Here is a 23,392-nt window from a genome sequence, read left to right on the forward strand (position 1 = left end):
GCCCAGGAATATGACCCCGATCAAAAAAAACAACAGTGACAAAAATGACAATGCATTCGTTGAATAATAACGCTTAAATTGTAATTGTAAACTGTATAGTGGTGTCACATTCTTGGTGCATTTGGAACAAATGTTTGATTCCCCCCTCATTGAATGAAAAATGCATTAAGTTATCACATTCAGAGTAGGACCCCACAGAAAAACAATTGCGACAGAACAAAACTCCATACATCTAAGTATATACATATTTCCAATTCCCCTAAAGTGTGAGTTTTGGAACGCGCCCAGATCTTTCCGCATAACTTGCTCCACCTAGTGGTATTAAGAGATATGTGGAAAATGTTCACAAAATGGACCAAAACAAGATTTTAAAAATAAATAAATAACAAACATGCAGTCCGTTTATGTTGACCTTTTCTTTTAGAATTAGGATGATCTTTGACATGTTTTGTGAGCATCGCACAGAAAAGCAATCACCACACAAAAACAGTTACAGTGCAATACTGGTATTTATTGCAAAACTGCATCATCAACAATAAAGAATACATTTTCCGCATGATATTTAACATGCAAAACGCACTCACTGGCTTACACAGATTGACTTCCGACATACAAACAATAAAAAGGGAGCTACAAACACCCCCAAATCACTTTACAGCTGCTGTTCTCTTCCAAAAAGCCGTCTGAAATGGCTTCAAAAAAGTTCAAATTGTGAATGTCCATATGGGTCTAGTGAGATTTGCGGAGTCACTGGTCCGTTTTTTGTTTCTTTGGAGACGTGCTGGCCTGCTCTTGCTCCTCCCCCTCCTGCTGCTGCTGCTGCTCGGCAGCCTTCTCCCCCCTCCTCTTCCTCAGTCCCTTCATCTTCCTCGTCTGCAGCTTGTCCAGGTTCTGCTTCTGCATGTGCACGCGGCCAAACTTGGTGCCAAATGCATCATGGGAGATGTTCTTCTTCTTCTTAGGCTGTGGGAAAAGAGAACATCGGCAGACGGTTATGGTGTGGCCATGCATGTACCATGCATGTGTTTGGTGGCGGTGAAGGTCACTACAGATCACGTAGAGCAGGGGCCCCCAACCTTTCTGGGTCCTAGGGCTACCAAGGGCTACCGAGGGCTACTCGAGGGCTACTTTGGTTCAAAATTCCCTACTGATGTCTTGGCATCATTCTCAAATCACACTATTATTGAATGATAATTTACTTAGACTATAGGTTATAAAGAATAAATAATCTCATATTTAAATCAAGAAAAGCATTAACAGTGACTACAATCTGGTAGTCGTCACTGTTTATTAACATCCTTGGTGGGCACCTCAGAAGCTCCTGGAGGGCTACCTGGCGCCCGCGGGCACAACGTTGGTGACACCTGACGTAGAGCCATAGAGGGAGCACTGGGTGAGTGACCCATCAAAAAGTTTAACTTTTGTTAAATTGTTTGATTTGATTCGAATCCAACCCAATGCAACAGAGCCACAATTTGGTGCAGCCGAAAGTGACACCACCAAATGTAAAGTGAACAGGACAAGAATGCAAGACAGCCAACACATGCACATGTGTAACCAAGGCATTACTGGTGAATAACTGTACAGGTAGGTGTTCTATTGTGTATAGATATTAATAAAAACACAATCTCTTTTCTTGTCAGATGTTAACAGTTGTGTAACCTGTTGTTCTGGGTCTGAGACAGAAATGAACCTTGAAACACTTCGTAAACAAAGGCACAATCACAATTTGAAAAGCTCAATTGTTCTGAAAGTCTGAAAGACGTTTGTTGTTTGTTGTTTGATTTATACAATTTTGAACAAGAACCATGTGAACATCTCAGACAAGCGTCACACTCTTTTTCCAAAGGGTAATATCTGACAGCTTCCTTATTCCACAATGTCCAACCTGGCTAGAGAAGTTTACGATTCAATACCACACAAAACAAGGCACATGGACCTTCTTCCATCCACTGAAACACAAGTGGTGTCCCTGATTAACTTCTCTGCCTGGCTGAGGAGCTGTGCTGATTAGTCATCTGATTTGGTCAACGGCTGGAAGAAGTATGTGACACTAGATGGTAGCTCTTGAAATCTTGAAAAATGAATGCTGCCAATCACTGCCATGATATAGCAGTATAGCAATAGCATTTGTATATCACGTTAATATTGATAACTGTCATTTAATGTGCTTCAGAGGAAAGAAAGACCTAACTAAAGGCAGATGAAAATAAAGCTGTTTTAAAATTTCTTTTAAAAACAAGTCACTGTTGGGGCATGAACATTTGTGCAATATGTGCATTTTAAGAGAGTAGAACTCTTCCAGAAAGCGTAGTTGCTAACTACGTTAGCTACTTTGTTGGTTGCAAAGCAATTTCCCATTGGCAACTACCTTGCAAGCAAGTACATAACTAAGTTGCTAACTGCTAACAACTACACGTTCCAGAAATGCACCCCAGGTTCGTCGTAGGACGTACCTTCAGGGCTTTGGGCTGCCTGTTTGCGGTCTTGTAGAGGTCATCGGATGCCAGATGCGTTCTTCTCAGGATGAAGTCAAAGGAGGGTCCGATCTCTTCTAGCTCGATTCTTGGAGTGCGGCAGCCAGACTTTTTCAGCAGAACTCTGTTTAAAAATAGGATAAACAGCATTTATTTAATAGAAACATCTGTTAAGTATCAATGCTGCTGGATGCAGACCTAATTTCTAACCGCTGTATTAGTTCACCACAACCCCCATTCAGTTCCCTGGTGTCAAGGGCAGACAGAACATGGCAGTGGGGTGTGTGCAAAGGGGTCAGCGGTCCTGGGTCCAGGGAGATGGGGGGCGGTGGCTTTCCAATAACTCTGTCCTGGGCTCGGCAAAAGCTGTCAGCGGTACTGATTGTATTAACACTGGGATGGTTGCTCTCTTAGCCCAGACAGGGAGGTGGCCTTCCTCAACAAGGCTATCCTCTGAGAACGGTCAATGATGCATTCCTTTCTTGATAAACCTTCTAGTCTACAAACACCAGTGGTCAAATAAACATGTTAGATATCATGCCACTGAGAGGTTACGCATTCCATTCTTCAACAGCCCTCATGTCCAATACTGAAATCCTGTATGCAACGTTATAAATACAACAGCGTGTTTGGACGTCCACTGCACTCAAAAGCTTTCCACTCTTTCAGTACAACATATACCAAATGTTAACATTACTGTTAATGTTGTTTATGTTAAAGCTTAATCAGAAATAATAATAGTATTTCTCTTTAGTATGGGGAAGGTGGTTGGATTGGATTATTTCATGTTGAACTTTTTTTCTTTTTCATTCTCTCGTTTTAGATATACAATACCAGAGGATAAAAAAGAAACATGAAATAATCCAATTCCCCCTACAACCAATAGGATTATAGTTTAGGCCCTTTGAACATGATTTCTTATTTCATGGTGGTCTCCACTTTACCAAGCTAATATTTGAACCTATTCTCCCCAAAAGCAAATACACAAATTCCAGACATGGCTTGGACCATGTTGTATCGCAGATATTTACTCCTCCAACAATCTTTACTTCACTTTGATCAGATAAACTCTTCACTTCACAGGAAAGATAGAAGGAAGCCAAAATATATGTAATGATGGTCACAATATCATCATTACAGATATTTTGACCAATGCCTTGTACATTTTTTTTCTAAATCTTAGATAAACTCACGATGGCCTCGATGCAAGATGACGCTAAAACATACAAGATAATGCAGCTAACACAGTCCTCAAGAAAGCAGCCAACTTGACAGCAAACACCTACCACCTTGACAAGGTGTCATGAAAAGATAAAGATTTTGTGTAAAGAACGTAATTTCTTAAGTTGTATCACCAAAGAACTGTATACTTTTAGAGAGGATTCCACATTATATTATTTCATATTAAACTGCCCAGCATAGCCATTTCAATGATGAGTAATACCTGCCAATATTAACACCTCAATCAAGATTCACTCAATAGTCACGATAAACACTCAACACAGCCATCGCACGGAACAGGCCGTCTGCTAGGCATTATGGGTAGACTGATTTTGTGTGAGTAAAATATAGACACAATAATGACGGCTTAAGGCCACAGCCAGTCACATTCTGCACCCAAGCACTTCCCATTATGCTACTATTGAGGAAAAAAAAACCAGAATTGCTATTTTTGTTAAATCACTGTAATGTTCCAATGGCCACGTTCTAATGAGTTTTTCAGAGGGAATAACGCCTCTTAGCAGTTTCTTGAAAGCAACTTGAACAGAAATGACACACACAGTGAAAAGAGGCAGCACTGAGTAAGGATGCATGGCACACACATACTTGTAGCTGCGCATGTAAATCTTCCCATCCAGGGCTGTGAAGTGCAACACGTGCTCCAGGCCTGCCAGCCGCACAGATGACACAGTGGGGCCCCTAAAGAAGTCTGAGAGAGAGAGAGAGAGAGAGAGAGAGAGAGAGAGAGAGAGAGAGAGAGAGAGAGAGAGAGAGAGAGAGGTAGAGAGAGAGAGAGAGAGGTAGAGAGAGAGAGAGAGAGAGGTAGAGAGAGAGAGAGAGAGAGAGAGGTAGAGAGAGAGAGAGAGAGGTAGAGAGAGGTAGAGAGAGAGAGAGAGGTAGAGAGAGAGAGAGGCATAGAGAGAGAGAGAGGTAGATAGAGAGAGGTAGAGTGAGAGGTAGAGTGAGAGGTAGAGAGAGAGGTAGAGAGAGAGAGGTAGAGTGAGAGGTAGAGAGAGAGAGAGGTAGAGAGAGAGAGAGAGAGAGAGAGAGTGTTAGTTGAAGAAGAGGGCAACAGTTCAAAACACACAATGATACCAGAGGTCAGAAAAATGTAGACAGGCTGTTCCCTCCAAGTGCCTCTGTACTAAGGGTCGACCGATATATCGGCCGGCCGATATATCGGGCCGATATTTGCGTTTATGAAGTGTATCGGCATCGGCCGATACGCATGCGGTTTTGGCCGATACGCCCACCCCGAGATTTTGACTACAGACGGGCAGCTCTGTGTTGCTGGCAGACCCGCAATGCACGCAGCTGCGTCACCCCTCCCCCACTCATTAAGTAAAGTAAACAGCCTTGCAGGCTGCCACAAAGTTTTAGACTTTCAGATGCATCCTATTTTAATGTGGACACTGAATGACATGGCATGTGCATGTAATATGCCAAAAGGGAGAATGTTTCAGCTCCATGCATTTTCTGTACTGATTTTAATTCCCTGGTTCATTGTTCAGTCAATAATCACCATTTGCCATCTTTCTACCGTTGTAACTGAGTGTCTACCGGCATATGTTTCAGTGTCTAATTTCCACCGCCTTTCAAAACACGCATTTCATACCGTCATTCATGGATCAGCTTCAATCTGTTTTAGCGACATCTAATAGGTAGCAAACATCACTTGCAAACTGGCTAAATTAAAATGGTCTTGTAGTGCTTTCTCAACTGACATAATTCACTTAATCATTTGTGTATTCGGTTATATGTTATGCTGTTCGTCATCTCCACTGTTCTGTTCACTTTATAGTCGCGGTCCCTTTAAGAGTTCCGATGACGTTTAATGTTGCCGGCTTTTCTGTCATGCGCGGCGCCATGTTTTTAGTCAGTTACAATAACTTAATAAACGCGACTCAGAGTCTTAATGTGAGAAGTTGTACGGCTCGTTTCTTCGCCCTAAGGCAACTTCCACACTGGTGACCCCCGACGTTTGCTTACTGGACGTATCCAGATCGACATGACCGCCAACGCTGTGTCTCTCAAGCTCCCCGAGTTCTGGGAATCCTCTCCCTCAGCCTGGTTCGCTCAAACTGAGGCACAGTTCGCATTGCGTCAGATAACCGCCGACGAAACGCAATACTACTACGTGGTGTCTGCCCTCGGAAGTTCTACGGCGTCGAGAGTGGTGAGCCTTCTTAAACGTCCTCCTCTGACAAGGAAATATCAAACTCTGAAGGAAAAGTTGCTGAAAACTTTCGAACTGTCTGACACTGAGAGGGCAAGTAGACTTTTCTCTCTTCAAGGGCTCGGCGATAGCAAGCCCTCAGAGCTAATGGACCCAATGCTCGATCTGCTTGGCGACAACAAGCCAGATTTCCTTTTCCTCCACCTTTTCCTGCGCCAGCTGCCTGCTCATGTGAGAGCTGCTTTGGCCAACACTGCCAGCACGGATTGCAGAGAACTGGCCGCTGAGGCTGACAAGTGTTTCCTGCTAGTCAACAACAACCCTGTGCAACTGCTCTCCTCCCTGCTGGTGCTGTATCTGATGTTCTGGAGGATGATCACCTGCTTCATCGCAGCAGCGGCCCCCGCGTCGGCAGCAGTCTTCTGGTTTGTGCTACTACCCATGCCAGGTTTGGCTTCAAAGGCCAAGCAATGCCGTTCTCCATGCAGCTTCATTGGAACGGGAAACGCCAAGGCCGGCGCTCACTAGTGGCCGTGAGCGTCGGCCATGGCCGGCAGGCTACTCTCATCCACGACTCCATCTCCGGCCGGCGATTCCTCTGCGACACAGGGGCACAGCGGAGTCTACTGCCTGCTTCACAGGTGGACGTGGTGGCAGACACCCACGCCCCCCCATGGAACCGCCAATGGAAGCCCTATCCGTACGTACGGCACTAGACATGTTGAACTGTGTTTTTGGAGGGCAACGCTTTAGCTGGGGACTTTTGTGACAGCCAAGGTTGCTGTTCCCCTCTTGAGTTCAGATTTTTTGTGCGCATATGGACTGTTAGTGGACGTTAAAAATCAGCGGTTTGATCGACGCCGTCACTTTCTGTTCTTATGCCTGCGCGCTCAGCGACTCTGACGCAGTACACCTCTCCAGCCTGCTCTCTGTCACCGACAGTTTCCAACGCCTGCTCGCGAGTTTCCCTGCACTCACTTCAGCCCACCTTCTCCTCTTCCAGGCCAAGCACGGTGTCGAGCACCACATCGAACTACTGGCCCGCCTGTATACGCCCGCGCTCGACGCCTCGAGCCGAACAAGCTTGCCGTGGCCAAGACGGAGTTCGAGTCCATGGAGCGCCTGGGATTGTGCGACGCTCCAACAGTCCTTGGGCCTCCCCCCTGCATCTAGTCCCCAAACCTGGAGGGGGCTGGCGTCCTTGCGGGGACTACCGACGGCTCAACGACGCGACAACGCCCGACACGACCGCTACCCAGTGCCCCACATCCAAGATTTTTCAGCACACCTGGCTGGCAAGCTCATTTTTTTCCAAAGTGGACCTTGATCAGAGGATACCATCAGGTGCCCGTACACCCTCTCGACATCCCAAAGACAGCTGTGATCACGCCATTTGGTTTGTTTGAATTCCTGCGCACACCATTCGGGCTCAAGAATGCTGCTCAAACTTTCCAACGGCTCATGGACTCTGTGTTACGGGATCTGCCCTTTGTGTTTGTGTACCTTGACGACATCCTGGTGGCCAGCACATCACCTTCAGAACACCTTTCGCACCTTCGCACTCTGTTTGAGCGGCTTACCGAGCACGGGCTCATCATCAATCCGGCCAAGTGCGAGTTCGGCCTGTCCGCCATAGACTTTCTGGGGCACAGAGTCACGAAGGACGGGATCGTTCCTCTTCCCTCGAAAGTGGAGGCCATCACCGCTTTCCCACGCCCAGTAACCATCAGAGCTTTACAGGAGTTCCTGGGCATGGTGAAACTTTTACCACCGTTTTCTCCCCAGGGCCGCCCAAACCATGCGACCTTGTATGAGGCTCTGAAAGGCGGCAAGCCTAAACACACTGTGGACTGGAGCCCGAGAGAGACAAGGCTTTTGCGGACGCCAAAACAGCCCTGGCTAAGGCCGCCATGTTGGCCCATCCCGCCTCCTCCGTCCCGATTGCACTGACCACGGACGCCTCTGACTACGCGGTCGGTGCGGTCTTCGAGCAATGGGTGGGTGACGCTTGGCAACCTCTCGCCTTTTTCAGCAGCAGCAGTTTGCGTCCCAATGAACGGAAGTATAGCACCTTCGACCGAGAGCTAACTGGGTGTTTACCTGGCCATCCGACACTTTCGTTCACTGCTGGAGGGACGCCAGTTCACTGTCTTTGTGGACCACAAGCCGCTGACTTTTGCCATGTCCAAAGTCACTCAGCCATGGTCTGGTAGACAACAGCGGCAGCTCACTTACATTTCCGAGTTCACTACGGACATTACACACCTCTCTGGCAAGCACAACCCTGTCGCTGACTGCCTCTCCCGTGCTCTTGCGGCGGCGGTCCACCTCGGCCTGGACTACAGCGGCATGGCAGCAGAGCAGGCCGCGGACCCAGGAGTGCAGGCTCTTCGCTCATCTGTTACTGGACTACAGCTACAGGATGTGACGTTCGAACGAGGCTGGCACTACTCTGCTCTGTGACATCTCCTTGGGCTTCTCCTAGGCCTGTGGTACCTGCGAAGTGGAGGCAGCCTGTTTTTGACACCATCCATGGCCTCTCACACCCAGGAACCAAGGCCTCGTCAAGTTGGTGTCAGCCAAGTTCGTGTGCGCGGACTGAAAAAGGACGTGAGGGGCTGGGCGCGCACCTGTAGGGGTGTGCCAGCGTGGCAAAGTACACCGCCACACCAAAGCGCCACTGGAACAGTTTCAGGTGCCAGAACGACGTTTCGACCACGTCAACATCGACCTAGTTGGCCCACTTCCACCCTCGCACGGTTACACTCACGTGCTCACTATGGTCGACAGGACGACGAGTGGGCTGAGGCTGTTCCACTGTCATCAACAACAGCAGCTGATGTGGCACGGGCATTTATTGGCACCTGGGTGTCACGTTTTGGCACCCCATCGGACATTTCCTCAGACCGAGGCGCTCAGTTTACCTCTGAGCTTTGGAACACTATCGCAGGGAGCTTGGGGGTTAAACTCCACCGCACCACGGCCTACCATCCCCAGAGTAATGGCCTCTGTGAACGTTTTCATAGGTCACTGAAAGCCTCTCTACGTTCTGGCCTGAAGGACTGTTCCTGGGTTGACAGGCTCCCATGGGTCATGCTGGGCATCAGGACTGCACCTAAGGAAGACCTCCAGGCCTCCTCCGCGGAACTGGTCTATGGCCAGCCACTACGGGTCCCCGGGGAGTTTGTCCCCAACACCACGAGCCCTTGATCGGCCACACTCCAGCGCTCCACCCTGTTGGACAATGCCAGGTTGTTTGCTCCACTTCCTACCTCCCGCCACTGTTTACCGAACTCTCACGTCCCCAGTGGCCTTCAGTCTGCTGGCTATGTTTTTATTCGAGTGGATAGCCACCGCGGACCTCTCCGTCCGCCTTACGAGGGCCCTTCCGCGTTGTGGAAGCGGGGACAAGCACTTTGTGGTAGACATTGGAGGCAGGCATGAATGTGTATCTGTGGACCGCCTTAAACCAGCTCACCTAGATCTGGCCAGGCCTGTCGAGTTGGCGCAACCCCCGAGACGGGGACGGCCTCCGACTAGGCCCCCTCTTCCCATCCCTCCTGCCCCTCGGCCATGCCGCAGGGGTGGCCTACTGACAGACACAGAGGGGGCAGTTCCGCCTTCTCTCATTCAGCGGAGCCGCACTGGGCGTTTGATTCGCCCCCCACGCCGTTGATGAACTAACTTATTATTCTTTTTTTCTTTCAGGTTCTCTCTTAATGTGAATTCTGGGGGGGCATGTGTAGTGCTTTCTCAACTGACATAATTCACTTAATCATTTGTGTATTCGGTTATGTTATGCTGTTCGTCATCTCCACTGTTCTGTTCACTGTATAGTCACGGTCCCTTTAAGAGTTCCGATGACGTTTAATGTTGCCGGCTTTTCTGTCATGCGCGGCGCCATGTTTTTAGTCAGTTACAATAGAGCTCTTCAGCGTTGACGTCAACTTGTATGCGGCGTTTGGACTACCGGTTCCCTGGCGATTTTTTACATTGCAAAACGCCATAGAGATTCAGGTTTGGCAAAAATATAAGTTGCACGGCAACAACGAACATTAGCGTGTCCCCGCATCCCTTTCTCATTAGTGGAACGGATCGTATCATCATGTTGGTGTATTCACATGTTAAATCATGACGATTATAATTCAATATTGCTAACCCCTTTCTGATCATTAAAACTTCCGAACTACATACTTTCCTTTGGTTGCCATGGGTACAACCTTCCGCACGTACATGCCGTTAGATACTGGCGCCGTTTCTGTAGTCGCCAAAAGCTTCCGGGTTTAGCATATGGACGCAACATCGTATTTATGTCGAAGTTTGACACAAAATGATCAACCATGTCATACCTACAGCCTATTTTTAACACCCTCGACAGTTTGCGGGGGTTCGCTAAGCGCGTGCTTGCACTCGGAGCTTATTTGAAATTTACCCCTATTCATTCCCAATGGAGGCCGGAAGCCGATAGGAACCAGGACGTCCTTAAATGCTAACATGAAAGACTACAATCTACTACATGCTTCCGCTTCCGCTGAAGAACTCTATAACTTAATAAACGCGACTCACAGAGTCTTAATGTGAGAAGTTGTACGGCTCGTTTCTTCGCCCTAAGGCAACTTCCACAGCCTCTTGTAAAACATTTCTGTAGCATTCAACTCACCAGCATGCAGACTGCATAATGCAGCCATCTCGTTGAGCAACCAACCAGCTCTTCCAACGAGGGTAAACTACTGTTTTTATTTCCCTGGTTCATTGTTCGGTCATTTATCACATCCATTTGCCTAGCGTTGTAACGAGTGCCTTCCAGCATGTTTCAGTGTAAATTTCCACCGCGTTTCAAAATGCGCATTTCGTAGCGTCATTCATTTATCAACTTCCATCTGTTTAGCGATCTCTAATGAGTAACAAACATCACTTGCAAACTGGCTATTTCAATTCATATACGTTTATTTGGTTAGATACTGTGTAAAACAGTTCTGTAACATTTAACAGATCAGGTCACCGGCATGCTGCCACTTCCTCGTTCAGCAACAAGTGAATGTTCCAATATGAGTAAAATAGAGGGGTGTCCGCCGTTTGGCGGACCAAACCATTTTGAACAGGGGTGTTTTTTACTGGTGGCATTCTTTGCAATGTATTTTATAATGTGAAAATAACTTGTCTATGTGTTTTGTTTGCATTTCTTTGGTTTGTTATTTTGGGCTTTTGTTTGTTATTTATTTGATTTGATTTATTTTGTGAAAGGCCCTAGTAAATCAAGTACACCTATACAGGTGAAAAAATAGGCATGCATATTTAAACCCATAATAATCTTGGTCATCCCCAACATTTTTCAAATTTACAGTCAAGCTCTATGCTATTGTACCACTGTCAAGCAACAGTCCTTTGAAATTTGAATGCCTTATGTATACCTTTTTAGGTGGCTATAATACAGTATAGGCTACAGATGCTTGAAAAACTACTTGCTCAGTGTGCTTTGTACATGACAGTTATTTTCCTGTTATTCATGTTATGGTGTGATGAAAATGTGATGGGATAGGATTTTTTTTTTAATGATACAGAACTGATTTTTGTCATTTTTAACACTTTTTTTAACAATATCGGTATCGGCGTATCGGGTATCGGAAATCGGGTATCGGCCAAGGGTGATGGAAAAAATATCGGTATCGCATCGGCCATTAAAAAACCTGTATCGGTCGACCCCTACTCTGTACTATTTATCGTCACAAAAGTCATCACAGTAAACACCCTACAACAGGGGTGGGGAACCTTTTCCATTGAAGGGGCCACTTCAAATTCCTCCAAGGGCGGTAAAAGTCGTTCGAGGGCCGTACTATGAACACAAACCAGGATATCCCCCTGAACGTTAGGCCTATATTGAAGGCAGACCCCAACTTCTCTCTGTCCCCTGCATTGCAAATGTAATTTCTAAGATTCCTTTACAAAATATGTCATATTTCATGTGAAGCTGCATAACATTAAACTTATATCGGGGGCCGGATAAAATGGCCTCAAGGGCCGTAAACGGCCCTCAAAACATAGGTTCCCCACCTCTGCCCTAGAACACAGCAGTAACTTTTGGAATGATATTTGGAATGCCTTGAGGCACTTTTTCAAAAAATATTAAACCCATGCCACCATTAGAAAGGTCTAAACAAAAAAGGCACACCAATGGATACTGACAAGTCGAGGACAGCGTAAGCAAAGTAACTGCATGTTGAAATTGACTTTGGCATTTATTTCTGACCTGACCTATATGTTGGGGTGAAATTAATGAAGACCGCTCTGAAAATCAAAAAGCTTCTGCCTTACCTACCCAGAGGCTTCCTGTACGAAAAAAAAAAAACAAAAAAACATTTTTTTGGGGCTTTTAATGCCTCCATTTGATAGGACAGTCTGAGATGGTGACGGGAAGCGAGTGGGACAGAGAGGCGGGGTGGGATCGGGAAATGACCCCGGCTGGACTCGAACCAGGGTCCCCGTGGGCATGCAAGCCCAAATGTGGGGGGCTTAGCGTGCTGCGCCACAGCACCCCCCTCCCAGAGGCTTCCTTAATGCCAACTTCATCAGTCTAGGACAAGATGCTATGTTGCACAGATCAATCAATCAATATTATGTATATAGCACATTAAATAACCCTTAATTTCATCCCTGGGGATAAATATAAAGTTACTCTATGAAGTTACTCTACTCTACATTATCATACATAACATCACACATATCATACATTTAATGTGCTTAAGAGTAGAGAAAGAGAAAAGAGAAGATATATGCAACACAAAGATGGATGCAAGGCTATTAAGATACAGCAAGTCACTATTTTTGCGTTTAGGTTGGATAATGGAGGTAGGTGGTGTAAGTTACCTAATAGGACGCTCTTCAGCCGTTTGTACTCATTGTCGACATCAAAGGCCTCCCCAGCAAACACCAACACAGGTTTAGTTCCCTCTGGACACTTGCTCAGCTGCTCCACAGACACAGAAGCAATAAATCAGAATTAATGGAAGTAGAGTAACAGAATCCTCAGCCATGAATGGAGAGCACACAGTAGAAGCAGAGATTCTCTAAGTATATAGAGATATGCCAACATAATAGGTTTCTATGGGCACCTAACGTGACCAGGTTCCGGTCTGCCTAAAGGGGCGTGTCATAATGCTCCTAGAATGAATAGAACAGTCCTTAGATCTGCCTAAAGGGGGATTTTCCCCCCTTCCCCTTGCAATAATAGAACCCGGAAACAATGGGCCAATGGAACCTCTCTCTCTCTACTCTCTCTGGTAGAAGCATGACTTGCCGGCCCAAATGGTGTCTACTTTCACATAGCAAATCAGGGTAATGACATTGTCTTGGTCATAATTTTGGCTACTTACGTACATAGCTCTGGTTTGCAATCATTGCAGACACAACGTAAGGCACCAAATAGAATGACATAGGTTAAAATGTACACAAGAGTATGGATTTATGTCGAATACTCACCTTGATATCCTTCAAAGACGTAAATTTCTCGATGCCCAACTCGATCATGTCCAATACGTGGTAATCAAACAACCGTCCTGTAATAAATATGCAGAGATTAAACTGAGTCAGTTCTGCTGAGAAATCAGACACATGCTGTCTAGTCTGACAACCTAAACTTTACCAAATATGAGGTTGTTTGGCCTCTTCTTATTGTGGGATCCAAAGAGAAACAAAGACGCATCGTTTTTCTTGGAGAAGAATTCCTGTAAAGCAAAAATAATAATAATATATATAAAAAAACAGAACACAACACAATGTTGGTTATGATCAGGGCTTTGAACCATTATTTTTTTCCAAATGGTTCGTTCCGAACAGAAACGGAATTATAACGTTTCCGGTTATGAGTTCCACCAACAAATTGACGTTCCCGAACCGGTTAGAACAAAAAAATACTGTTCCCGGAACGGTTAATTTCGTTCCTGTCAGGAAGAAAATTCTCGGTGCGCTTTAAACGCGATTCTCTGCAATGTCTAACAGTGATGCAATGGAAACTCGCCCCTTTTGTATGATAGTGGTTTCTCTTATTTAAGATGTGGAGTGGAGACTTTGTAATCCCTCTCTCCATTCAGTCAGAGAATGTCTGATGTCACACAGGACGTGAACCTCAGCCGTCATTGGTAACGTGCACAGGAAAATCATTACTTTTTTTGTTTTGTTTGAGGAACGGTATTAACCGGTATTAACCGGTTACCATTATTTTTAAATAAGTGTTCCTGTTCCAGAACATAAAAAATGATAACGTTTCCGGTTTCGTTTCTGTTCCTTGTAAAATACAAAAAGTTTCCGGTTTTCGTTTTCGTTCCTTGAACCGGTTCAAAGCCCTGGTTATAATGGCCTATAAAGAAAAGTCTCAGCCTAAAAACACCTAGAACGGATGTTGTAATTAACACAATATGGTATGGTCACAAGAGAAGTACAACTGAGAGATTTTATTTTGACATAATTCAACCTTGAACTCACCAGAGATGTGGAGTCTTCAAAGGGTCTCACAATATTCTTCCTATTACACAAATGAAGAAGTCAAAATTGAACTGTCAGTGTGCAACCAATTACTACAACACTAATAGTGTTTCTCAAGGGGGGCACTACAGCCCCCCAGGGAGCATTGGGAAGCCCTAAGGGGGCGTTGAGAAGAATGCAGCGGAGTCGGGGTGGGGCTTTGTTCGCATTGGGGGGCAGGACAGTAGTCCATTTTACGTTCCAATACTAAGGGGGCATTGCGTTGGCAAGGGGGGCTTACAAATAGCTCAAGGGGGCGTTTGTTCAGAAAAGGTTGAGAGGCACTGATTTAGAATGTGTTCTCTACTGAGCATGTCACTTACTTTTTGTACAGCACTGCATTTGGTTTCTTCAAAGCATACTGAAAAAAAACAATCAACATTGTCATTTGCGCCCTCTTAATTAATACACCAAATTACATTTGTTCTACAAATACTTTGCATCAACTCACAATATCTTTCAGCGCTTGTGTGACTGTCTCTGTTGTGTTCCCTCCTTTCATAATCATGGCATTCTTGATGTTCTCTGTTAGTTTAGGCTCTCTGTTCTGAAGAAATCGTTTTGACCTCTTCGTTTTCGGTTTCCTGAGGAAGATTAAATTGTATGCATTTCAGTGCTTATTTCTCATATTGGCCATCAACACACAAAAACGTATAAACAACATTCAAAATGAAGAGACACTCCTAACATGTAACAGACACGTCTACATGAAGCATTATAGCCTACCTACATTCTACATAAGCGATGTGATTGAACATTTACTAACAAATTCACTACCCATGTGAATTGCAAACACAAGAAAAGGCGTGTGTCAGTACTTTTGGAATGTAAAATCCAACACCATAGAATTCTGTTTACAGGTATTGTCTTAACAATTTGCCAAACTTTGCCAAATTTGCCTTCAGACTCTTCCCTCATGGTCAGATCCAAACAGTTGGCACATGTTTGATAATAATGACATAAGTACTGACAAGTTACTGAAGCATTGCTGTGTGACTGATGATGTGCAGTGTGGACTGCTTCAGTATCAGAAGGATGATAACTAGTCAATACGTCTTATTCATCTTCAATGTATGCTATGTGTAACATTGGTTGTAATAAACTTTTGCACAGCCCTATGCCTGTTGCAAACCATATGCTAATGTTTTTTCCTGATACCTAAACTTCCACAGTAGAAATAACAGTTTGTTCTACAAGTTGAAAGATGCTCTGTACCCAGGGATGCCCCACCACAAGGCTACGTCGTCGATGGGTTAGTAAATCACTATTAAGTCAAAGAATGTGATGATAATGTACAAGCAACATGGGCAAAGGCATGTGACAGAACATCTGATTTGACATCGACACAAGAAAAACACAAACAACGATTGTGATATAAAATAAATGGCTAAGAGCCATTCGCATCGCCAAGTGTTCCAATTACTGCCGCCTTACAGAACTTACAGAAGACTTCCACAGATTGACCATAAATTACTGGACAAAAGAGGAATGTAAAGGCTACTTACACGATTCCATCAGTGTACGTCATTTTAACTATTAATGAATGATCGCCAACTATTTCTCACTTCGATGTGTGTGTTTACACGTGAGCTGATTACACGTGAGAAATACAAACCGGAACTATTCCGGAAGTTGAGTAACCATAGTATACGCAATATCCGGCATTTACAAAAGTTTGAAGTAGAATTTTGCCGCCATCTGCTGGTGCAAGGCGATGTTACAATGTAGTGGTCTCTGTGTATCAACTCTACACACTACTACACTTGTATTGGTACTATCCGTACTTTAAAGACTACCTATCACCACATCGAACTGGCGGATATATCTGCAAACTAAAATAAATTCTATGTTTTGTATCAGATATCCGGAACGCCTGTTCTCCTCAATCGACTACTTTTCCTTCCAGAGGGTGTCAAAATTGTGTGGCAGACTGTAGCAGTTGATTCGCAGACAGATTCTTCTCCGGGTTTTGGATTTCCTGATCACTCAGATGAGAGGGGGAGATCGGCGTCTTGCTAAACCTTTGCGTCAGTCTCGACTAGTTTTGTTGACACAGTAAACAGCATCAGTCGACTTTCAAAAAGGGCCCAGTACAAACGCATTCGACTGCAAACCAAGACGCTGTGTCTTTCTTCGACAAAACGGAGGAAGCTGCTAGCGTTTTAGCTATATTTACGTCAGTTAGCTAACCAGCTAAGCTCTGTCACTTGCCTGAAATGTCTGCTTCTCCAGCTGCGCAGTCATCCAGCTTGGCTGGCCCCGGTTCGGGGATGTCAATGTTCCGTTGGTTGGAGGTGCTCGAAAAGGAGTTTGATAAAGCATTCGTGGATATTGACCTGCTGTTGGGGGAAATTGACCCAGACCAAGCAGATATCACGTATGAAGGCCGCCAGAAGATGACGAGTCTCAGCTCATGTTTTGCTCAGCTATGCCACAAAGCTCAAACCATTTTCCAACTCAACCACAAACTTGAGGTTGGTATTGCTCATAAAAAATAACGTTTTTTTAAACAGTTCCTAATTCCTTCTTGTTGTTTTCCTAGATTTTAGATTATTTTAATTTGATGTAAATTAATCACCATTCCTACTGAGAGTGTGATTGTCATAAATAAGAGAGCACCTTCGTAATGTCAGTTTGACCAAAGCCCTTTGCTGTCCACCAAGAATGTTTGTGTCCACAATTGGCCTACTATCTATCTTCTGAGTAACACAACAGGCTCAGTTTGTCAGGATGTGTTTGTAGTTGTTCAGTCAGTGTAGACATCAACTTAATTCTATGTAATTTCACAATGTCCTGCCTCCTAGTTCTCTGTTACGCCGGTGTACGTGAGCCCTTGCCATCCACCTCCTGGGGCGACTTCAGTTGTATAGTCGTAGTTGTCATGTTCAGCTTCGCCCTAGAGCTCTACTGCAGTCGAGAGTCCTGTTGTGCTGGTTTGTCATGGGGTGGGGGCAGACCAGCCAAGACTTTGCTTTGGGCCCGTAGAGAGAAAGACTGTTCAGCACCTTACAAACAGGGTGTTATTAGCCTAGTTGTCATTTAATTATAGCCTATGCGATTTATGAAACAAACATGTGTAAGGTTTTAAGGCAGAAGTCAGCGAAGTACACGTTGGGCAGTCTGATTGGGCAGTATGTGCGTCTGATTGTCATGATGCTACTAATTTTGGATCGTTTATGGAAAACGGCCACATCCCAGTTTCCTGTAAAATGGGAAATGCACATCATTATTGGCTGTTGATTTTGCGGAAGTTGCCTTTCCAGTAGGCAAATACGTTAACAAATTATGGAGAGTGGATGTTTGGATGTAGATGGCTATTCAATTGAGCTGTGTAAGTGATTAAAATACCATCTAGGTAGTAGTTACGTCCCTAAATACCTTTTGAAATGAAATATTCTCATCAGCTATCTCTACCGCAGGATCTCCTCCCAACAACATCAACAGCAACACGTGTTACACACACACGCACGCACGCACGCACGCACGCACACACACACACACACACACACACACACACACACACACACACACAATTGCGTCTCGAGGCAGTTGGCTTTTCAGCTGTCATCATCCACCCTGTACCAAAAGGGGACAGCACAGTGTCCCCAAGGGGCTTTTGGTACTGTAGAGTGCTTGTAAAAGGACTATTAGTAGCCATTTATGTGGACTATGTGAGCACAAGGTACAGATGTGCAATTCTTTCCTTGATAATCTCTCTGGGTGTCTGGATAAGAGGTGGGCTATTGGGCAAGGACATAATGCTTTTTTTTACTTCCACAGATGAGCTAAGCTTAGTGATCTTTGTGTAATAATGGGACCCATTTTGTTATTTTAGAATAATGGAATGTCCAAGTGAGTTAAGCTGTCCTTAGGGGGGAAGTCAGAAAACAAATATTCTCTGGCTCTGTGCTGTCGTTGTATAATTTTGATATGATGATAAGTGAAAGAATAGGTAAAGTTTACCAAGAAACTGCATTTAAAGCTTCACTTTGTAAGATTTATTTTCCCTGCCTTGAATTTTAGTGTGCCATAAAGTGACAACACAACATGGCAATATGATCACTGATACCCATAGTTGTAATTATGCCATGCAGAGCAAAAAAAAAAAAGAACTTAATAGGCGTGTATGTGTTCCTAAAGAAATAACGTAGTTGGAACATGAGTGCACATAAAAATGGAGGATGGACGGATCGCAAATGGTACATTATGGACAATGACTTCTTTAAAAGGTTCACACTGTATCTTTAAAAGCCCACGTCTATTTAGTGAGCTGGACACCACATCTAGTCATTTAAAGGACAAGGACACATCATTTAGGCTACATCCTGTAAATTCTGCATTGTAAGTGTTTTTAATGCTCTTCCTTCACGAAGCCCCTTCCTGCTTAGAATCCTGTGGGCGATGCCATTTCTAGAGTGTCAGCTTGTCAGCCCTCTCTTGCGCCAGGTCTGGAATCTTGTAGTCCTAGTTAAACAGGCCACTGACCCATAAGCTGACCTCGTATCTTTGGTAGTTGCTCTCTGTATCCTTACACGTGTTATGACTATAAAGTTAATCCAATGTATCTCGTAAATTAATGTATCTCGCTTAAATTGTTTTAGCGGTGAGTAAGACGGAAGGTATTTGTTAGTAAACTAACCTCAGTTTTCCACGTGCTGTGTAGATATCCATTTGCTGTAGCTGTGAGGGGGTTGCTATGCATGATGAAAGGTGATGTGTAGTTTTCATGATGATAGCCAAAATACAGTGCCACTAGTTTACATAACTGTTTATAAAATGCAGCGTTACTAGTTTGCAAAACAGTTTATAAAATGCTGTTTGGCTAGTTTACATAACTGTTTATCGTTTATGCAGCTATTGGTGTTTTGTGTTGTATACTTTTACTTAGTGCATGGCTTTTGGAAAAATAAAAGTCAATTATCAAAAAATGACCAACAGGCTTTTGGGAAAGTATCAATAATATCAACCAGGGGGTTGCCATATGTGAATGGTGATGTACAATCCAAATAATGCCCTGGACCCCTCCTGGATGCGCTAAATACTGCCTAATTTGAGCCTAAATCTACAGAAAACCCTGCAGAATAGTTTTTTTTAGCCACAGAAGGTCATCCTTAACAGTCCAATTTGGCAGGAATAAGCGGTATCTGGCAACACTGGTATCAACATACAGGTTAGCATAAAGTAATAGCTCAGAATCCTGAGCTGGTCCTGACTTCACAAACTGCTGTTTAATTCCACTGTAGCCACAGTTCCATGCAGCAGTGCCTCAGTGAGCATGCCCCAGGAGCCTCAGTAGGTGTGTGTGTGTGCGTGTGTGTGTGCTTGCGTGCGTGCGCGCGCGCGTGCGTGCGTGCCATTAATAACTTAGTGTTGGTGAATGCACTGTGAGCTCACTCACACACAACGCTTCCACGTAACCCCAAGCTCCTGTTCTTCGTTGCCCAAAAGGCTCCAGCTTCACACAGAGGAGTTCAGTAACACAACACAGTTAGCGCCAGTCAATAAGGATCCATTTACTGTAACACCGGAAAAAGGGAGAACTGGCGAACAAGACCAACAAAGCAAAGTTAAGGATGTTACAGGCTGTAACTTACAGTTCATCCATTATGTTCAGTTTAGTCCTGCTCTTAATCATTGCTCCTAATAATGTTTAAAACAAAGCAAAATAACATAGAAAAGGAAAAGTCAGTCTCAATTGTCAGATTTTGGCTGTTTTGCTAGATCAATTCCAAAATTGAAGTATGGATGCTTTGCGTTGTGTTGTGTTGACTAACTGGCAAAGTTAAAATAGTCAATCATTATACAGTTTCTTGTAGAAAAAAAAGAAAGATTACAAAAATGAATAATGAACAATGAAAGAAATAAAAATGAGAAAAATAAGTAAAAGTGAAATGAAAATAAAGGTGAAAAGAAAATGACAAATGAGACTAAACATCACAGTGTAAAAATAAACCCCACAAAGTGTTGAAAACCAAATCTGCTTGGGGCCAGCGTATCTGACTACCGATGTAGCCGATATCCCTTCTCTTGACTTGAATTGACAATGTGGCATAGAACGACCAAAGGATTTATACCCAGGCCATATGACATACCAGAGGGCAAGAGTCAGGTAAATATGACAACACATGAGATACAGACTTATGATACTTAACATGGTAAAATTCCGCTGTCACCCCAAATAGGTAGTATTTACAGCAATAAAGGCAGATATCATTACGAGGGGTGTAAATCACAGTCTCCATGACGATACGATATACGGTATCAATTTCTTAAAGTAGGGATTTGATTATTTTCGATACTTAAGAATTCCCCACGATAAGATACGATTCGATTCGATTTAATTTTTTGCTTTTACTTTTCTACTTCTATTATGTTATGGAGCAAGGGCATTGGACAGGGGCCAGGGAATGCGATTCGATTATTTTCGATACTTAAGAATGCCCCACGATACGATTCGATTCAATCGTCAGCTGTAGGATTGATGCATCGATACATTTCGATTGTTATTTACACACCTTATCATTACACATATTATTTATGGAGAGGTAGTATAGGCAGTTTGATCTCTGGAAGGTCAAGAGGCCCTGGCGCACAGCATTCTCGGCAGATGTCCTCCAAAACAAAGACACACAAAGAGACAGTAATCCCTCTAAACAGCATATGGTCATGCAGTTGTAGTAACCTACGAACATTGGGGAAAACCCACTCAAATTTAACACAATACAATGCGGATGGTGTCGATGCAAATTCTGAAGTCCTTTTCAGCCGGTTGGTGAACCACAGAAAGGACTTTGGAAACATAATTGTACAATGGTCAAAAATAGCATGTGTAAACTCTTGAAGTGAAGCATGGCATCACATATCCATCTGTCAAAGCGAGGGGGGTTTTGTCGTTCTCCTAATTAAAAAATGGCTGAGAGCTAAATGACCCCTTTTGCCCTTTTATGCGTGCGCGTGTGTGCTATCTTGTATGGATAGGTTTTGTCGTATATACGTGCATTTGGGTGCCAACTAGAGTTAGGCCCAGCTGGTGCACCTGAAGTCTGAGCTGGCAGAGGTGAGAGAAGAGCGCACTGACTGCTTTTGGTGTGTGTGTGTGTGTGTGTGCGTGTGTGCGCGTGTGTGCGTGTGTGCGCGCGCACGTGCTGACTGTCTCTGTGAGTGTATGCGTGTGTGCACGTGCGTGCATAACACCTGTATGTGTATCGTCTTGTGTCTGTGTGTGTGTGAAGAGCTAATTGACCCTTTTGTGTGTGTGTGTGTGTGTGTGTGTGTGTGTGTGTGTGTGTGTGTGTGTGTGTGTGTGTGTGTGTGTGTGTGTGTGTGTGTGTGTGTGTGTGTGTGTGTGTGTGTGTGTGTGTGTGTGCGCGCGTGTCGGTGTGTGCGCGCGCGCACGCGCTGACTGTCTCTGTGAGTGTATGCGTGTGTGTGCCTGTGTGCACGTGCGTGCATTACACCTGTATGTGTATCGTCTTGTGTCTGTGTGTGTGTGAAGAGCTAATTGACCCTTGTGTGTGTGTGTTTATGTGTGTTTGTGTGTGTGTGTGTGTGTGTGTGTGTGTGTGTGTGTGTGTGTGTGTGTGTGTGTGTGTGTGTGTGTGTGTCCATCCATCCCTCTGCTAGGCCCAGCTGGTGGACCTCAAGTCGGAGCTGGCGGAGGTGCAGGGTGAGAAGTCGGTGGTGGAGAGGGAGGTGCACGACCAGCTGCTCCAGCTCCACGCCCTGCAGCTCCAGCTGAACGCCAAGGCCGGCCAGACCGAGGACTCTGAAGACATCAAGGACCGCATGGTGAGACCCAGCAACGCAACACACCGCAACACACTGCAACACACTGAACTGGGTGGCATCTCTTCTCTTCTCTTCTCTTCTCTTCTCTTCTCTTTTTTTCTCTTTCTTTTCTCTTTCTTTACTCTTCTCTTTCTTTTCTCTTCTTTCTCGTCTTGACTCATCTCTTCTGTTCTTCTGCTCTGCTTTTCTCTTCACCTCCCTTTTCTCCTCTTGAACTCGTCTCTTCTCTCTCCTCCTTTCTTCTCTTATCTCTTCAAGAATTCTTCTCATCCCTTCTTAATCTCTTCTCGTCTCGTCTCATCTCTTCTATTACCTCTCCTCCTCTCTTCTCCTCTCTTCTCTTGTCTTCTCGTCTCGTCTCTTCTCTTCTCGTCTGTTATCTTCTCTCTTCTTGACTTCCTTTCTTTTGTTCTCTTATCATTCTCTTCTAGTAATGTTTCTACTTAGCGCGCATCTCTAAAACAAACTCTTAAGTAAGCATTCCAAATTGCCTCATTTCATAATTGCACGGCAAAGCGTGAGCGAAATGTACCTATTGTACATGTTTTGTTGAAATGTTGGGATAAAGTAATGTAACCCCTCTCAGAGGTGGACAAACTGCTTAGAAAGTCACAGACGATTTCAATATTTAGTTGATCTACCTAGCTGACGTGTCGGGTGCGTCATGGTCATCTAGATTAATGAATAAAATCCCTGTTAGTCGTACACTAATGTGGTTGACTACCCTTATGTCCTATCAGTGTTGTTTGGCGCACCACTATACTGAGCTACTGAGACTGACCCGTGTTAAATCCAAAAAGTTAGCGAATGCGTGCACATTAGTAGCACAGGTGCTGGACCAAAAGTAAGTCGACTGAAAGGAAAACAAAGGTCCGCAGCACTGTTTGATGCTCCCAAAAAATGTAATAGCACGACGTTTCGGACTCTCAGTCCTTCATCACAGTGCAGAGAGTCCCAAACGTTGTACTATCCAATTTTTGGGAGCATCAAACAGTGTTGCGGACCTTTATCTACCCCTGTGTTTCTCCTGCGCTAACCCCCCAAATCCTCCTCTTGTGTTTTAAAGCCTGTCCCCCCCGTGGAGCAGATGGTAAGTGGAGCATGTGTCCCGTGTGCTTGTGTGTCCCGTGTCGCATCGTCCTCATTGCCATCACGTCTAATTTGCGTCCCCGTCTCCTCATGTAAAACCGCTCCAGGAAACAACGCTAGTAGC

At 44.6% G+C, this 23,392-nt stretch overlaps 2 protein-coding genes across 4 annotated transcripts in view; one reads left to right on the forward strand and one right to left on the reverse strand.

Annotated features, from left to right (window-relative positions):
• Positions 1–490: 490 nt before the first annotated feature.
• On the reverse strand, positions 491–16,018 carry rpf2 (ribosome production factor 2 homolog). Its single transcript, XM_063222404.1, has 10 exons — positions 15,897–16,018; positions 14,843–14,975; positions 14,715–14,752; positions 14,353–14,392; positions 13,514–13,595; positions 13,351–13,427; positions 12,739–12,838; positions 4,305–4,407; positions 2,457–2,601; positions 491–963 (listed from the first exon to the last, which is right to left on the reverse strand). The coding sequence occupies exons 1-10, from the start codon at positions 15,917–15,919 to the stop codon at positions 748–750; spliced, it is 957 nt and encodes a 318-aa protein (XP_063078474.1). The 5' UTR covers positions 15,920–16,018; the 3' UTR covers positions 491–747.
• Positions 16,019–16,272: 254 nt separating this feature from the next.
• The window catches only part of gopc (golgi-associated PDZ and coiled-coil motif containing), a 37,032-nt gene continuing 29,912 nt past the window's right edge, over positions 16,273–23,392 (forward strand). The window contains exons 1-3 of one of the 3 annotated variants that reach the window (XM_063223212.1): positions 16,273–16,865; positions 22,015–22,179; positions 23,246–23,269. In XM_063223212.1, coding sequence (XP_063079282.1) covers positions 16,608–16,865; positions 22,015–22,179; positions 23,246–23,269 — 447 coding nt within the window. In that variant the 5' untranslated portion in view covers positions 16,273–16,607. The remainder of the gene's footprint in view (positions 16,866–22,014; positions 22,180–23,245; positions 23,270–23,392) is intronic. The other 2 variants (XM_063223213.1, XM_063223214.1) reach the window with 2 other exon arrangements.

Source organism: Engraulis encrasicolus, chromosome 18, assembly GCF_034702125.1.
Source record: "Engraulis encrasicolus isolate BLACKSEA-1 chromosome 18, IST_EnEncr_1.0, whole genome shotgun sequence".
NCBI classification, from domain to species: Eukaryota; Metazoa; Chordata; class Actinopteri; order Clupeiformes; family Engraulidae; genus Engraulis; species Engraulis encrasicolus.

What these genes read in the sequence shown, in the direction of transcription:
- rpf2 (XM_063222404.1), bottom strand. Translation starts at nt 15,919, where the DNA reads ATGACGTACACTGATGGAATCGT. An exon ending in CACAAGCGCTGAAAGATATT is followed by an intron (nt 14,753 to 14,842) that starts GTGAGTTGATGC and finishes GTTTTTTTTCAG; the next exon opens with TATGCTTTGAAGAAACCAAA. An exon ending in GCTGAAGAGCGTCCTATTAG is followed by an intron (nt 4,408 to 12,738) that starts GTAACTTACACC and finishes TCTCTCTCTCAG; the next exon opens with ACTTCTTTAGGGGCCCCACT.